Genomic DNA, 18,345 nt, shown 5'->3' on the forward strand with positions numbered 1-18,345 from the left:
TATTGAAAATATAGTATATAACAATGGAATTTTATCCTGCTATAAGGAAAAAAAATATTTGGAGAGACATGGATGGATCTCTAAAGTATTCTATTTAGCAAGGTGAGTCAGACTCAGAAACACAAAAACTGCACATTCTTGCTCACAGGCAAATTGTAACTTATGATGCCCACGTTCATGTGTACCATGGAGGTAGGGGTGAGCGCAGGTTCTGAAATGAAAAAAGGGCTGCAGAGGCAGGAAGAGGTGTGAAAAAAGAGAGACGTCGAAGCAAAGAGATGTGGAAGCAGGGAGTTGATGTACAGGAAGAGCTCGGAACGCACAAACACGCCGGGAGGGTAAGAACCAGCAAAAACTTTTGTTATAAAATGCAGGAAGGGAGCCAGGTGAAGTGGTAAACACCTATATTTCCAGCACTTAGGTAGGCAGAGGCAGGTGGATCTCTATGAGTTTGAAGCCAGCCTGGTCTACAAAAGCAAGTCCAGAACAGCCAAAGCCATGCAGAGAAACCCTGTCTCAAAAAAACATAAACAAACAAAGAGATAAATAAATAAACAAATGAACAAACAAAAAAATGCTGGAGTGGGACTGGAGAGATGACTCAGCAGTTAAGAGCTCTGGCTGTTCTTCCAGAGGAGCTGGGTTCAAGGCCCAGCACCCTCATGGCAGCTCACAACTAATCTACAGCTCCAATTCCAGGACCTCCAACACCCTCACATAAACAGTTATATTGTCAAAACACCAATGCACATAAAATTAAAATTAATAAAAAATAAAATGCTAGAATGAAAACTGATATTGTATATACTAATTTAAAAGTAAAAAGTAAATAATGAAAAGAAATCAAGTGGGAAATTTATTGCTTTAAGTGAGGCCATGAAAGGTTAAAATGGCAAGATAAGAAGGACTGAGTGGCTGTAACGCAGGGCTGTTGAATGCCTCTTCTGGGTGCTAGAAAAGATTTAATAATGCAGTAACATCCATAATGCTCTATTGTATCAAAGGTAAATAAATAAAGAACTTAAGAAAACACTTGAAGATATTTGAGTACCCACTCTACAATAGGTGATGTCATTACATCAGTGTGAAACCTCCTGGATTTAATCATGAGCCTGTGGTAATGAGGAATATGTGAACAAACACTAAAGCCAAGAGAGGGAGGGACAAATGCCCACAGACGGACAAAGAAATAAAGGAAAAAGGAAGCAACTGTTTCAATATCCACAGGAGAACCAAGGTAAAACTATCAATTTATCAACTTTATTAGTAAAATTAGATTGAGAAGGCATGCTATTAAAATCAAAATTTTTATCTTCATCTTTTTATCTTTTGGTATTTAATGCTATAGAAGAGAATTCTGATTTTATTTTTTTATCTTGAGATTATTTTTCTTTTGGATTCTCATGAAAAAAAGATTACCATTTACCTTTGCTATCAAAGTATTTGGAAAAGATATCACATATACAGATGCTTTGACATATTTTACATGAAATACTGAGTTGTTTCTCCCTTAAAGGCTGTTTTAGGGGAAACAGAAGTTGAAAGTTCTGTTATAACTAGCCAGAATCTCAGGTAGCTGTTGCTACTGAGTGAATAAAAACTATCTGAAATTTAAGTAGAAATACAACCATCTGCCCTCCTCTTTCCATTGGACAAGTGTACAGTTCCCCCATGAGCCTATGTAGCAGAGCCACTAAAGGGCCCAGCCTGAGAACATATGCCAGTGTGGTGAACATCAACCCTCTCATTTCGAGATGTTGTGGGTCTTCTACTTCACCGGCATGTTCACTGCAATAAGAGGAGCTGGGATAGGGGTGAACAGGATCAAAACACATTCTATGAAGCTCCTGACAACTAACAAAAAATTAAATTAAAAAAGAAACACAATTCAATACTTTGCAACAGATATGACCTGAAGGTTTGCTTGTTCCGAAATGAAAATCCACACATGGAGGCTCTATCTTCCCAAATGATGGATTTGGATGTGAGGCTTTGGGGAGGTAACTCCAGGAACTCATCAGCACGGAGTCCTTAAATACTCTGGTAAGAAGAACCCAGAGCCTTCTCTCTGACACATGAGAGCCATCTGTACATCAGAAAAAGAGCCCTTACTGGACACTAAATATTCCAGCACCTTTATATCAGATTGCCAACCACAACAACGGTGAGAAATAAATGTTTTGTGGTTTTAAACCACCTCAAACCGACTATGATGACAATACTCTCGTGGTAATATTTAACCAGATGAACGTGTGAAAATAATCACAAGAGACCGTTCTTATTGGCTCTTCTCCTGAAGGTCAGCTTCACAGACCAGTGTGCACTGCCCTGGTCTTACTCATCTGCCTTCAACCAGAGTGATGTTTGCTGGGAAATGAGGAAACTACACATTGACAACTCCTGTGTCATGGAGTGGCTGCCACACAGCAGGGTAACTGCAGCTGTCTGTGCTTTGCCGTACAATGACTTTCCTCTCCAAGGCAAGGGCACAGGCTAAGCACAGATCAAAGAATCCTTCCACCTTCCTCCTGATTAGCCCTCCTCTACAGCCACTTACAGATCAACTCATCTACATTCCTGTAAAAAAGGGGGGGCGGGAAGAGTGAGTGGAAACTATCTGACATAGCGATTCTAACAAATCACCATGAGTGGCTATAGTTTAGAGGGCTCCTAAGACTCTGTCACTCTTCCTGTGTCACTGAGTAGATGAACAGAACTGGCTGTTATCAAACTGTAAAGGCAATGTGAGACCAAAAAAAAAAAAAAGTAGTAAAAGATCAATTAATTTGCCAGAAGTAAAAATTTCAAAGCAAAGGAGTTCATTGTACCATGGATTACAAAAACATCGAATTCACTGACCTCCACCCGACATCTGTGTCTACCGACTGAAGGTGATTTTCGTAAAGTTCCACTCAAAGAGCAACAACCTGGCTCATTTTTTATGCTTTCCTTCAAGGAGCTCAAAAAGGCAACATGGAGAGCATTTTAAAGAACGGACAGGAGACTCCAGTGAGCCATCCTTAGGGCGTCACAGAAAAGGAAATATAAAAAGTCCTGTAAAGAATTTACCAGAGCATCTAAAAACACTAACGATGAGTTTCGGTAAGAGCTTCCACCAAGAGTCAGCACCCTTGAGGGGCGGATGGTGTTCTGCCTGTGTATTATTTGTATGTGTGCGCACACCCACACAAGCGCAGATCCATGGAATGCATAATAAAATGTTAATTTAACTTTATAGAGTATTTAAAACATTGAAACACAACTTCTCGGTAGTAACATTAAGAGAAGGCAGCATATACCATAACTCACAGAAAAGTCACTAGCTATTACAGTCAATGATATTTGCAATTAAGCTGAACACAACTAAATTATGACTTTAATTAAAAGGCGTTTTCCAAGATGGCACCAACATGTTTAAAATTTAATACATCCTATATGAGATAGTGGCGTTATTACAAGATGATTCGCTTTCTGCAGCGTGTGCACTTTTGAAAAGGCAAAACATCTTACACCAATATCAAAAGTTCCCTGAATCCATACAAGTTTCATTGCATAATAAACTCAAGGAACATATTTTTTTCCAAGTCGTTTAATACTTTTTCATGCTCTGGATATACAATTACATTTATGTTCATGGTTAGTAGTAATGGAATTAATGACAAATTCTAGTGGCCACAAGGTCCACGTTAATTTTAAATGAAGAGTGAATAGATGACTCAGGAAACTACTAATGAAACACAGAGCCTTTTGCCACGGGGCCAGACTCAGACTTGAATGACTCAGTGAATCTGGAAAGTTTGGGAGTGATAATCGTGGTTGAGCAGAGTGTATGAAGTGGCTTTGCATCTGGACTCTGGACTTGGCAGGAGTGGGATGTGAGGCAGGAGTCACACTAAGGAACGACATTTTCCACTTTGTCTCTTCAACCACAGCCATAGTACTTGGGTGGAAATACTGACCTGTTAGAGTATTAAACCATGTTTCTAAAATAATCTACATTATAAACAAGAGGATTATGTGTGCTCTTACAAGGGCCTTGGTGCTGGTTTAAAGAAGTGTCACTGGCCTTGCTTCTCTTTGATCTTACAGATAACAGCATGAAGAACAGAGTGCTTGAGTGTCTACTGTCTTTACAAACTAGGGAAATGTGGAAGGACAGAGAGAATTAAATAGAAGCAACAGTCAAGTTCCTTCTGTGCAAGAACTTTCTAATCCACCAGTGAAGGGCTGCTCAAAAGTAAGAAAAGCTTTGGGTCTGTAAATTCACAATGAAGGATGCACACAAGGTCAGTGTGAAGGATACACATCTCTCCTAAGAGACCTGATCTTGTCATCACTCCCTTTCAGTTGTATTTAAAGTTAATCTGTCAGGCATGGGTAAATATATACTATCTTGGAATTCTATACCATCACACAGATTCATCTTTTATTATAGTTAGTATTCAGGTAGTAGCTTCAGGTCACGCTGGCTACTTCCACATGTGGACATTATTCTTGATGGACGTATGTGAAGTGGCTCTCTTCTCACAAAGGCAGTTTTGCCATTTATGCGATGCGTCTAGCAATGGTGACCAAATACTTTGAAGGATAAAACTATTTACTCTGTTCTAAGAGTACTGGTGCATATATGTACAGACACATATTAAAAACTGGTATGTCCCTAGAGAGGTACATCTTATACTTTCACAAAAAGGCTTCACAACAACCATAAATAACTATTATGAAACTCTTGCATACTCCAAGGGACCTACATGATCAGTAAAATTACATTTTATTATAGAAAATGTGTTCCTCACAATTGATTTAAAAAAAAAAAAAAGTCTGAACCACTTCTGGTTTTGAAAACTTCTCAAGTATTCTTTGTTTAATTAAGATGGCATATTTTTTAAAGAAACAACTCAAAAGAGATAATGTAAGCTGGACTCAAGAAATTAGATACCAATAAACAGAATAACTCAATTAAAAATGGGGTTTAGAGCTAAACAGAATTCTCAACAGAGGAATCTTTAATGATTGAGAAGCACTTAAAGAAATGTTCAATGTACTTAGTCATCAGGAAAATGCAAATCAAAACAAATCTAAGATTTCATCTCACACCCATCAAAAATGGCTAAGATCAAAAACCCCAGTGACACAGATGCTGACAAGCATATGGAGCAAAGAGAACCCTCCTCCATTGCTGGTGGGAGTGCAAACTTATATAAACAGTGTGGAAATCAATTTGGAGGTTTCTCAGAAAATTGGTAATAGTGCCACCTCAAGACCTAGCTATACCACTCCTGAACATATACCCAAAAGATGCTCCACCATACAACAAGGACATTTGCTCAACTATGCTCATAGCAGCTTTATTCATAATAGCCAGAAACTAAAAACAACCTAGATGTCCCTCTACTAAAGAGTGGATAAAGAAAATGTGGCACATTTACACACTGGCACACTACTCAGATATTAAAAACAAAGACACCATGCAATTTGCAGGTAAATGGATGGAACTAGAAAGTATCATCCCGAGTGAGGTAATCCAGACACAGAAAGATACATATGGTGTGTACTCACTTATACGTGAATTTTAGCCATAAAGGACGGGAGAATCATGCTACAATATACAGACCCAAAGAAACCAACAAGGGCCCAAGGGAAGAAGCTTAAATCTCACTCAGAAGAGGAAATAAAATAGACATCTGAAGTAGATGGAGGGAAGGAACTGGGTGGAAGGGGGTGTGCAGAAGATAATGGGGATGGAAGGAGGGGAGGACTAGGAGAGAGAATGAAAATCATTGTTGCGGGGGGGAGGTACATCTCAGGGATAAGGGAGGCTCCCAGGAGTCTATCTGGGCAACCCTAGCTGGTACTTTTAACACCAGAGGTTGGGTCTGAAGTTAAGCAACCTCCTGTAGCCTGGTGGGACTTCCAGTGGAGAGAGACAGACACCAATACATCCGTAAAACCTTCAATCTAAAATTTGTCTTGCCTAAAAGATGTGTAGGGACAAAGATGGAGCAGAGAATGATGACTCGCCCAACTTGAGAGCCACCCCATGAAAGAGAGCCAGCCCCTGACACTGTTAATGATATGCTTGCAGACAGGAGTCTAACATAACCGTCTTCTGAGAGGCTTCATCTAACAACTGATAGAAACAAGTGCAGAGACCCACAGCCCAACAACAGGCCAAGCTCAGGGAGTCTTGTGAAAGAATGGGAGGAAGGACAGAGGAAGCTGGAGAGGTCCAGAACACCACAAGAAGACCTACAGAGTCAACCAACCTGGGCCCATGGGGGCTCACAGAGACTGAACCGCCAAACAAACAGCATGCATGGGCTGAGCCTAGGTCCCCTACACATATGTTTCAGATAATGTGGGTCCCCTAAGAATGGGAGTAGAGGCTGTCTCTGACTCTGTTGCCTGCCTTTGCGTCCCTTTCCCCTAGTTGGGCTGCCTGTCTGGCCTCAATGGGAAAAGATTCATTTAGTCCTGCTGTGAGTTGAGGCGCCAGGTTGGGTTGGTACCCCATGGAGGCCTCCCCTTTTTCAAGAAGAAGGATGGGGTGAAATGGGAAAGAATGGCATGAGGATGGGACTGAGAGGCGAGGAGGGAGGGGACTTGTATCAAGCTGTAAAGTGATTAAATAAAGAAAGAAAAAAGTCTAAACCACTTCTGGTTTTGAAAACTTCTCTAGTATTCTTTGCTTAATTAAGATGACATAGCTTTTTTAACAAACAACTCAAAAAAGAGATAATGTAAGATAATGTGAGCTCAGTAGTTAAGAGCACTGGGGACTCTTCTAGCAGACCCAGAGTCAGTTCCCAGGATACACAAGACAGCTCTGAGCTGTTTGTAACTCCAATTCCAAAGGATCCAATGCCCTCTTCTGGCCTCCTTTGGCATCAAGCACATGAGTGGTACCGAGACAAAAACTCAGGAAAAACACTCCTACCCATAAAATTAAATTAAATTAAATTAAATTAAATTAAATTAAATTAAATTAAATTAAATTAAAATAATTTTTAAAAGATAATGACTGCTACCAAGTCCACCTAAAATTGTTCCTAACTCCTCTGTGCATATCTTCCTTTTTCTCTCCACTTTCTCCCTACAAATCAGCCTTCCTGAAGCAGGAAGCCTAGGGATACCTTGGCAAGCCAGCATCACAGCCCCATCACAACAAATTGCTTCAAAACTTGGGACTTAAGCTTGCCTCACGCTGCATGCACACCCGTCTTCAAACAAAACAGCTAGTCACTTCAATCTATAAATCTGTAGTAAATCTGCCTGGACATCTTCAGTGACTCTGAATGTGTCTGGAGTATGTGAACAATAAGGCCAGCTGCATCTTCTCAGTGAACTCTTAGGGAAAATCCATGGTTTATCATCTTAACCCTTCGAATGCCTAGGCATACATGAGCATACATATGCTTAAAGTCAGATGCACTGCAGGAAAAACATACGTGATGAACAATGATTTATATAACCCAAGCCTACCAATCAAAATACAGACTACCTATACGCTGCCCCTAGCAACCAATTTGTCTTCCCAGATCTACAAAAGGAAACTCTGGTGGGCAGTGACCAGACTCTCTTGAGGGGCATGCTTGCTCAGGAACTGCAGCTCTCCTGCAGTTCCTATGCCTTCCCTTTGCTTCTGGATGAAAGCCCTTTGTTCTTCTGCTCTTTGGGCGTACTTCTTCAATTCCCTGAACAAAACACCAAGCACCTACAAACGTTCAGTCCAAACAGGGACGAGCAGTAATACTCCTTTAGAATTCCTTTAGCTTGAAAGAGATCTGACAGGCACTCTTCTCTGTCTTGCTCCGTATCTGACCAACCACCAATTCCTGTCGGTTCATCTTCAGATTGATCCATTGCCTTCTCTCTAGTTTTCTGAATATCCTAGTTAAGGACAGTATTTGTGGAGACAAAGTGGGACTGCTTAGGAGTTCTCTCTAGATTGCATCATAGAGAGCTCACTGGGCAGAACAAAGCATCAGTACTGTAAACTCAGCTTTCCATGCCGCGATGGTTACCTCTTAGCCAGGAAGAACTGATGTCTAATAGTGAGCGAAGGTCCTGGAATTTTTTTTATTTAATTGTATTTTATTAATTACACTTTATTCACTTTGTATCCCCCCATAAGCCCCTCCCTCTCCCCTCCCAGTCCCACCTTCCTTCCCCCTTCTTCACCCATGCCCTTCCCCAAGTCCACTGATTACAGAGGTCCTCCTCTCCTTCCTTCTGATCTTAGTCTATCAGATCACATCAGGAGTGGCTGCATTGTCATCTTCTGTGACCTGGTAAGGCTGCTCCCCCCTCAGCGGGAGGTGATCAGAAAGCAGGCCAATCAGATTATGTCAGAGGCAGTCCCTCTTCCCATTACTATGGAACCCACCTGGACACTGAACTGTCATGGGCTACATATGTGCAGGGGTTCTAGGTTATATCCATGCCTGGTACTTGGTTGGAGTATGAGTCTCTGGGAAGACCCCTGTGTTCAAATTTTCTGGTTCTGTTGCTCTCCTTGTGGAGTTTCTGTCCTCTCCAGATCTTACTATTTCCCACTTCTTACATAAGATTCCATGCACTCTGCCCAACAGTTGGCCATAAGTCTCAGTGTCTGCTTTGATAGTCTGCAGGGCAGAGCCTTTCAGAGGCCCTCTGTGGCAGGTTCCTAACTTGTTCCCTGTTTTCTTCTTCTTCTGATGTCCATCATCTTGGCCTTTTGGGATGGGGACTGAGCATTTTAGTCAGGGTCCTCTCTCTTGATTAGTTTCTTTAGATATACAGATTGGAATTTTAAATAATCCTGAAAATAGCTAACACTAAATCAGACTGCTTGACACCGAAGTATTTTTTAATCCCTAGTTCTAGGTCCACTCCTACACTCTCCCTACAAAGACACAGGGTGTTTGTTTTTAGAACACTGCGGCTCACTGAGTGTAGGGTATGTCACCCATGTGCGCAATGCTAGTGGCCTCAGCTAGCCTGCCACCTGTGACTTCAGATAGCAGCAAATGATGTCATTGTGTTCACCTCTCTCTCTCTCTCTCTCTCTCTCTCTCTCACTCACTCTGGCCCCCAGGCCTTCATTGCTCCTTCAAACTATAGAGCAAAATAAGCCCTGCCTTGCTTAAGTCACTTCTTTTCATGTATTTTTGTCATGAATCAAGATCTAACACATTGTCTATTATACAGAGCAGGTCGATCACCTTCTACCTGAAATGTCTCTCTATAGATTAAGGTCCAAAAGTATATGATTCTGATCATCATAATTCCTTGTACATAAAACGCGCGCACACACACACACAGACAGACACTACCCATCCTTCCTACCACTCTAAAAACACAATCCTGGCCTTTGCCAGGAATAGTCCTTTCTATATTGCCACCATGTAATACAAACTGGTACAGAGCACAAGGACAGCCTCTGCTTTGCCTGATCTTCTCCGGGTGGCTCGGCCTCTGCATGCTTTTTCCTCATAAGACAACTGTATTACAATCCTCCTCCAGACTGAATTCAAGGATTGCTCTTTACTGAGCTCTGTTGCCCTTCACCTAGCAAGCAACCTTGCATCCAGTGTGCACTGTCAATATACCCACTAAAAGAGATAAAACAAAAGCATAAATAAGTAATATCATAAATAATACAGAAAAATATATAAGTAAATAGCATCAGACCTTGATTACCTTGTTTGCTTTATGCCTTTAAGTATATTACTATTTTTGTTTAAAAGGGTTTCAAAAACAGTGAATCTGATAATCTGTCTTCTACCCTGTAGGCTATTGTACATAAATGCCAAAAACCAAACTACAATGTGCAGTGCACTATCTATTCTGAAAAAATCATCTGCTGCTCAGTGTTATCCCTCAAAGTTCACATTCCTTAAAGAGCATCTCAAACAAGACTATGATGCTTCATATGATACCAAACATCAAATTAATATTAATGGTAATAGCAATAATAATTTCCTTTTAAGTAATTGATTGATGTGGAGAAAAAGCCAAACCAGCTGACATGCCGTCAGAATTCTATATTTTTCATCAGAAAACCAATTCGCCACCAATGACAAATAACAATAGAGCCACTAAAACTACCTGTCATGTGTCTAATGAAGACAGATTCTCTGGCTACCACATATAATATGTAATATCCAAAAGCGCTGCTATAATTCATAGCTAATTAGTGCCTGGCCTTTATGAGAGGTGTCATGGCCCTAAGTCTCTTTTCTGATCTTCTACAACCTCACAAGATCCGACAACCCTGCGTAGATCACAACAACTCAATTAGCACCCATCCCAACCTCGGGCCTCTGCTTCCCAGAGTTGCCATAGCCTCAATAAATCATGCTGCCTCCTGAAGCTCTTCTCTGACAGCTGCAAGCCATTGATGCCCAAGGAATAAAGACAATACTTGTAAAGAAAAGTCATGCGGGAAAGACAGCAATAGAAAAGGGATATTGTTTGCCTTCCTTTAATGGCACAGCAGTCAGCAAAATTGAAGACCATCAATTCTGACTGATTAAGAAGACAACTGCACCAAGAAATAAATCTATGAGTGATACATCCGATGCTCTTAGTGATAATCAGCCATCAGCAAATGGATTGTTTGTTTGTCTTATGTAGATCTATTGAAGCCCTCCTCCTTTTTTGTCCCACTGCACAGCCTTCCCTCTGACTGATAAGAGAATTTCCCTTTCAGCAAAACATAATCCGGTGCATTTACTTTATCCCGTGTGAATACACAGCAATCAGATAATTTGTTTGAAAGACTCTAAATTGTTTGACTTTGTTGAAAAAGAATTTATAATGATTTGCTAGTCTCCAAACTACTTCTACAGCACTTCCTAAGTCCATAAGCAAACTCTGGAGTATTCCCAGCTCACAGCAGCCAATATCCTTGTAATTCTCTTCTAAGCCTGTAAAGCTGTATTGTCCCATAATATTCATTGTAGAGAATGTTCTGAATAGTCACTCTAGCCCCAGCATTATTCAAAGATATGTATGAGTCAGTGACTCTACTTTCAGATTTCTTTCCCCATGGAGATATTCTTCTATATTTTATGCTAATCTGAAACATTTAATCTAGCTTTTGATTAACAACTACAAGCAAATTGAGTATATAAATAATAAGAAAGGCAAATAAACAAATATGGATGAATTTAAACAAGGAATACTCTTATGGCTCTTTTTATTAAGCATCTAGATTTCAAAAATATTTGATTTTTTTTCCTCCCATAAAAATAATATTCTCACGGAAATATTAAAAAATATCTACAAAGATTCCCAGTGCATCATTCTTTATAATAGAAAAATAATTGAAAATAACACCAACGTATAAAATACAAACTACATCAAACAAAACGATAAATCCCCTCATACAAATGAAATGTTGTGTAGCTTCTAAAATAGTAGTATAGAATAAATATTAAAGGGCATGAAGAAACATTCACAAGACACTGCAATCCAGAGAGAAGAGAAATGAAGACTGGCTTCACATCCTATACATGTAATTATGTGTGCCCAAATGTTTATGTGTACACAAATGTTTGTGTTCTAAATATAGGTGTACTTAGGTGTATATCTCATTGATTACAAGATAGTCTCTGTTTTATTTTTGTGTACAGAAGTGTGCATATATAAATACATTTACCTAAATAAATATAGGTCAATTATAGAAAAAGGCAAATAGAAAGAGTTTTTAGTATTAAAAATATATCTCCAATTAGTGACATTCTGGACTATTTTTTTTAAACGTGCTGTTTATATAGATCTGTTTCATAAAAAAAGCTACTGTATAAAATATTGACTTCAATCACATGGATTTAAACATGTGTATACTAGTATGAAGGCACAACTTTCTAGGCTATCTTTTATGAGTGACCCACCACGATAACAAATAATGTTATTATTACTGTATGTGTTAGCAATATCTCAAAAACCAGGGATGATTATACTTAAGTACATCTCAAGAGTGAAAATCAGAACAGTATTTTTATCCTCTTATCCATGGATCTGGGCAGCAAGGGTATTGGGTCCATCTGATTCTACCATATCAATTCAATGCCAGAATCATCAGGCTCGGAAGTACAGACCCAATATAAAAAACGGCATCACTGCCCTTGATTCTTCCTAGTGCCAACCCATCTTCTCAACCGTTGGCACCACAGGTTGTGGAAGGATAAATGGTGTCAATTACTCACCACTTGTTTAGGGTTCCTGTCCAAACTCCTAAAAGATGGCCTTAGTGTGGCCTTATGAAGGTAATCACAACTTCTAGTGAGCCAAGAAGACATCATGAAATGTCTTAGATAAAGACAAGTAAATACATAGCAGGAAGAAGAGGAGCAGGAGGAAGGAGAAGAGAGCAATCAGTTTTGATAATAGTGCAATTTTTGCTTCTTCTTAATCATTTCTCCAAAAGGATATTTAGGTAAGGCAAAACCCAACCCCATGGTTCCTAAGCTTTTCATTTTATATCTATGGTTCATATATTGGGAACTGTTTGCAGAAACTTCTAGCCATAGGTGAATTTTGTCTAATTTTGATGTTACTCCTGAGTAGGTTTAATTTGGTGAAAGTGTGAATAAAACAAATCAGGAAAATTTAACATTAGCATACTCAGGCACACATAGCAAGTTCATGACTGCAAACTTTCAAATCCACACTCCACTCACACCGAGCAAAACCCGCACCTGAGAGGGAGAAGTCTCCCTTCTGGCTTTCACTCTCTCTGATGAGGAAGGCGCCCGTCTGGTTTTCTGAATACAGTAGTTGCTTTTCTGCATCTGCTCTTTTGATTGCTCCAAAGAACCACCTAAAAAGGAGAGAGATGTAAACCTCAATTAACCAATCAGAGTTTGTTTGAAAAAGAACAAGAAGAGAACATTCCAACATCAGAAACATTTGATATTCTTCGGTGGAAGTCATCACACATATAAATGATAGCTTTTGGTACTTGAGAGGATTTTTCAGGATGTCAGTACCCTACTCCAGGATCCCTAAAATGAAAGTACAAAACAGAACTCTGATTGATGTTTGCTCCACACCCTTCCTCACCATTAATTCTTTCTGAGATCTTCTGCTTCTGTAAGCATGCCACAAAAGTCTGCATGCTACACTCACCATCAATCTTTTCACCACCTTTAACGTGAGAACAATTGAAATATGCTTTCTCCATTCATTAATTCTGGGTTTTTTCCTACCTCCATCACTACCAAAGCCAATGATAATATGAAATTATTTCATATGCTCATGAGAAGTTTATTAACATAAGGAAAACCTTGATCAGTGAGGAGACTATTAAAATAAAAGTTCTTCTGCCTGGCAATAAGTTATCTGTGTTACAGCCATCTCTGCCTTTGCTCCCGGGGCCATATACACACATTATTATTACAGAAATATAAGTCAGATACTGAACACACGAGCTAGTGAGTATGATCAAACCAAGAATTACAGGTCTTCAGTGTCACTGTCGGTCTAATTCTAAACACAATTGTAAAACTTCAAACTCAAAGAAGCAAATTAGTGCTAAGGATGAATGATTCAGTAAATGATATTGGTACCATAAGAAATAGGTAACATATGTCCTGCCTCCTGAATAAACAATAATGTCTCAAAGAGCGTTAATATAAAAGGTGAAATTTAAAATTTTCTGAAGATACTGAGCCAAAAAAACAACCAAATAACAATAAAGATGAGCAACACTAATGGGGAAAAAACTAACAATATTTTGAATATTTATTATAATATACCTTAAACTTCAATTCCAAAAAAGTATTATAAAATAAAATTAAAACACAAGCCACAGACCTTTGAAAGATATTTTTCAAAGTATATAACCAAAATATGCTTGGTATTGAAATTGTACTGTCGGGGGGGGGGAGGGTCACTAGTCAATAAAACAGAAAAAAAAATGGCAAAGGCTATAAGTGGTCAACTCACAGAAATAGGAAGCTCAAGAGACTAAAAAAATAAGCACCTTGGCCAGTGCCTATGCCTTAAGTAGGTGTTACGTATAAAATAACAATAAAATGTAAATTCATACTTTACAACTGGACAACTTAAAGTCCTCTTCTTTTCGGGTGTTGGGGAAGATGTCAAACAACATTCATGCAATTCTAGTGGCGATAAAATTTGATATGACCCATTAAGAGACCAATCTGGAACCAGTTGGTAGAGCTGGATATTGGCATGCCACTCGGATTCACTTCCTGACCCTGTATTTTATGTGCTCAAGGATTTATGCACCAAGAAAATTCACTGAAGAGTTTTAGCATTGGCACACAGAAAGCAAGAGCAGAGAGTATTGTTCAGTGGTAGAACGTGTTCTTAGCATGTTGTAGGGCCTAGATTGGATACTCAGCACCATTTAAAAAAAAGGAGAAACAAAGTATTTTTCTTTAAAGACAGAGCCTAACTATTCATTATAGGGAATAAACAGTTACAGGAATTAAGTGGAATTTTACATAGAGGTTAAACAAATAACTCGTAAGGGCACAAAAGGTGGTTGAATAATGGTTCATACTATTGTGGTATCATCTGTATAAAACATAATCAAGCACATTTTCAAAAACTGTATAAATTTTTATAAATATGCACATGCTGATTGAAAATGAATAGTTAAAATAGCCAAGCGTTTCCAGAAATGGGTAAAAGAAAAAAAAAAGTCTCCATGTATTTCCAGCAAAGAAGCAACACAGAAGCAACAAAGCAAAGAAGCTTTGTGCATTTTCCTGATTCAAGGGGCATTGATCATGCATCAATTTCTCTAGCAAGTTACATTTTTAAAAATTATGGTATCACCTATATTTTATTCTCCTGTATAAATACTCCATTGCATAAGTTTTATGTGCATACATTACATTTCTGTTTAGGATAACTGTCTATGAATGATGCATTTCTTCTGCCCAAGATACAGACTAACAAGCAGTCTGTGTAAACCCAATGATTAAATATAAGACAATCTTCATTTGTAGAGAAATTATTTACTAATTTTCAGAACTTCTGCCTCAGCAATTCTGGACTTTTCCTGCAAAGATACAATTTAACTGATTATGTCATACTTAGAAGCTTACTTGGCAATAGTCCCACCAGGAAGGAAAGAATATAAACAAAAAACTATTTTCTGCTTGCCGTTGCATCATAGTGCCATCCTTCATACTCAAAGATGACACACCTGCTATGGATTGTGATCTTTAGAGCATGTGATATTGTTGAACCTAACGGGAAACAATAATTCATCTGCCCTTTGCACCTGCAGAAACTCTTCCTTAATTTGAGGTTGAAGCTCCTGCCAGGACTGTTGCAGTCATCAGCTTTGACTTCTAGAGACCTCGTTGGCACTATTCTGGAAGAACACACACACTTCAGGCCTGGCTGGCCACCAAAGCTTTTCAACTGTACCCTAAATTGCTGTTCTTCTGGGCAGTAAATGAACAGTGAAGGCACAGAAGGAATCTAAACATCACAGGAGATGTGAAGTACCACAGAGAGGATGGTCCTTAGAATGTTGTCTCTTAGCCAAGAATATCAGCTTTGCATGGAACCATTAAAACAAGACTTCTCGGGCCTCACTGCAGACCTGCTTAGCAGACACTCCAGGCCTGTGGTCCAGAAATCAGGAGCTTAAGGAACCTTCCAGCTGAACTTGATACACACTAAAATCTGAGCACTGTTTACATGCAGAAAGTCAAGAAATCAGAACTCTATACAAGATAGCTGAAAATAACTCAGAGTTTGACACTTACCTGTAAAAAAGAAGTTATCTGGTAAAAGGACACCACATACATACAAACACACATGCTTCATTGAAATTTAATGAAACTGATGTTTCTATTATATCATACCATGACATACAATAACCAAAAGGAGAAACCTATAATAACTTGAACACTAGGAAAAAGAAATGTTTCCTTGAGATGAAAATAGAGAAAATAAATGCTCACTGTGGAAGTAAGACATATCAAACCAAAGCCTGAAATGTGTTTTGCAAATAATTGTCAGGTGTCTATCATGGAAATATCTGGAGCCCACTGTTGGATTAAAACACTAAACTACAAAGAGATAGAAATGCTACGTTTGTGCATATTTTAAAACCTACATGTGGATACATGTATACAGATGTGTATGCATCTCTAAAGTTAGTTAGAGGTGATACAAATAATGACAGAGGACCTTCAGTCTTTATCCTTCTCTGCAGTGTGAAGGTTTGGAATAAAATGTAATTGCAGAACAATTTAACATCTACTTAAATATAGATGATTAAAAGAAGTCAGTGGAAAACGTGCTACAAAAAATTTATACATTACCAGGTCAAGATTCAAATCGTTGACAATCAAAACTGATAGAGACTAGAAAAATGCCAGTGGAACCACAAAGAGGGAATTATGGATGAGCAGACAAACAGACGGAAGATGCAAACCAGGAATAATTCCAGGGATGTCTCAGAATCATGGTCAGGCACTTAAGAATGATATCATAACAGTGGGAAAATCATTTAACCCCTCATGCCTCAGCTCCATTGTTTCTGAGTACAAATCATAGCAATGACCTTGCATTTGTGAGATTTAAAAAAAAAAAATCACAATTCTAAGAGCTCATTGTCCAGGCATGGCCATGCTCGGTACCTCTCTGAGAACTAAATAAAGACTGACATTACATATTTGCTTTGAATACTCTGAATCTGAAGCCGTGACAGGACCTAGGCTAATCTATGAGTGTGATCTCTAATTGTCCCGAATGACCCTTCTTTCACGTCATTCTTGATAGATGCCATCTTATTCATTCAAAAAGACTAAAGGAATCTGCGTTATGATTAGCAAGTGGTTGTTCATGTAAAGAAAAGAGACACAATTAAGAAAAACGAAGGGGCTGGAGAAATGTCTCAGTGGATAAGAGTTCTTGTTGTACAAGCATGAGGACCTGAGTTCAAGTCTCTACCACCTGCATAAAAATCTAGGTGTGAGAGTGCCACAGAGAGCAGGGACAGGGCAAGCTCTAGGATTTGCTGGCTGCCAGCCTACTTCCGGTTTCAGTGAGAAGCACTATCTTAAGGAACAGACCAGTTTGCACACCCACACATATTAGTGCATACAACACACACCTGCACAAAACCAACACACACACCAAAAAAGCAGCATTAAAAAATATCACGTGTAAATACAACAAATAGTATCACAACTCAAAACTATCACTATCAATAAAACATGATGCCACTATGAAGTAAAAAAGCGAGTAGACATATTACCTTCACTAAAACTTCATTATCTCATGTACTAGAGTCTGAACTGAACTGCATGCGACATCAACTGGTAAAAAGTAGGTATCTAGGAGTGCTACTGATTTTTTTGAGTTAATTTTATATCCGGCCACTTTGCTGAAGGTGTTTATCAGCTGTAGGAGTTCCCTGGTAGAGTTTTTGGGGTCACTCATATATACTATCATATCATCTGCAAATAGTGATAATTTGACTTCTTCCTTTCCCATCTGTATCCCCTTGATCTCCTTCGACTGTCTTATTGCTCTAGCAAGGACTTCCAGCACTATGTTGAAGAGATATGGAGACAGTGGGCAGCCTTGTCTTGTCCCTGATTTCAGTGGGATTGCTTTAAGTTTCTCTCCGTTCAGTTTGATGTTGGCTATAGGCTTGCTGTATATCGCCTTTACTATGTTTAGATATGTGCAACACCTTGAAACCTGCCACAGAGGGCCTCTGAAAGCTTCTGCAGTATAGACTGTCAAAGCAGATGCTGAGCCTGATGGCCAACTGATGGGCAGAGTGAATGGAATTTTATGTAAGAAGTGGGAAATAGTAAGAGCTGGAGGGAACGGGAACTCCACAAGCAGAGCAACAGAACAAGATAATTTGAACACAGGGAACTTCCCAGGGACTCCTACTCCAACCAAGGACTATTTGTGGAGATGATCTGGAACCCCTGCACAGGTGTAGCCCATGGCAGTTCAGTGTCCAAGTGGGTTACATAGTAATGGGAAGAGGGACTGCCTCTGACATAATCTGATTGGCCTGCTCGTTGATCACTTCCCCCTGAGGGGGGAGCAGCCTTACCAGGCCACAGTAGAGGACAATGCAGCCACTTTTGATGAGAACTGATAGACTAAGATCAGAAAGAAGGAGAGGAGGACCTCCCCTTTCTGCATGCATGCCACTCCCCAAGTCCACTGATAGGGGAGGTCCTCCTCTCCTTCTTTCTGATCTTAGTCTATCAGTTCTCATCAAAAGTGGCTGCATGCAGAAAGGGGAGGGAGGGTGGGATTGGCAGGGGAGGAGGGAGGGGCTTATGGGGGGATACAAAATGAATAAAGTGTAATTAATAAAAAATAAATAAAAGATTT

At 39.3% G+C, this 18,345-nt stretch overlaps 1 protein-coding gene across 1 annotated transcript in view; it reads right to left on the reverse strand.

Annotated features, from left to right (window-relative positions):
* The window catches only part of Frk (fyn related Src family tyrosine kinase), a 119,011-nt gene that overhangs the window by 42,973 nt on the left and 57,693 nt on the right, over positions 1–18,345 (reverse strand). Inside the window, exon 2 of the mRNA XM_055616021.1 lies at positions 12,687–12,808. Within this exon, the coding sequence (XP_055471996.1) occupies positions 12,687–12,808 (122 nt within the window). The remainder of the gene's footprint in view (positions 1–12,686; positions 12,809–18,345) is intronic.

The sequence above is a fragment of the Psammomys obesus genome, unplaced genomic scaffold (assembly GCF_907164565.1).
Source record: "Psammomys obesus unplaced genomic scaffold, mPsaObe1.curated_primary_1811, whole genome shotgun sequence".
NCBI lineage: Eukaryota > Metazoa > Chordata > Mammalia > Rodentia > Muridae > Psammomys > Psammomys obesus.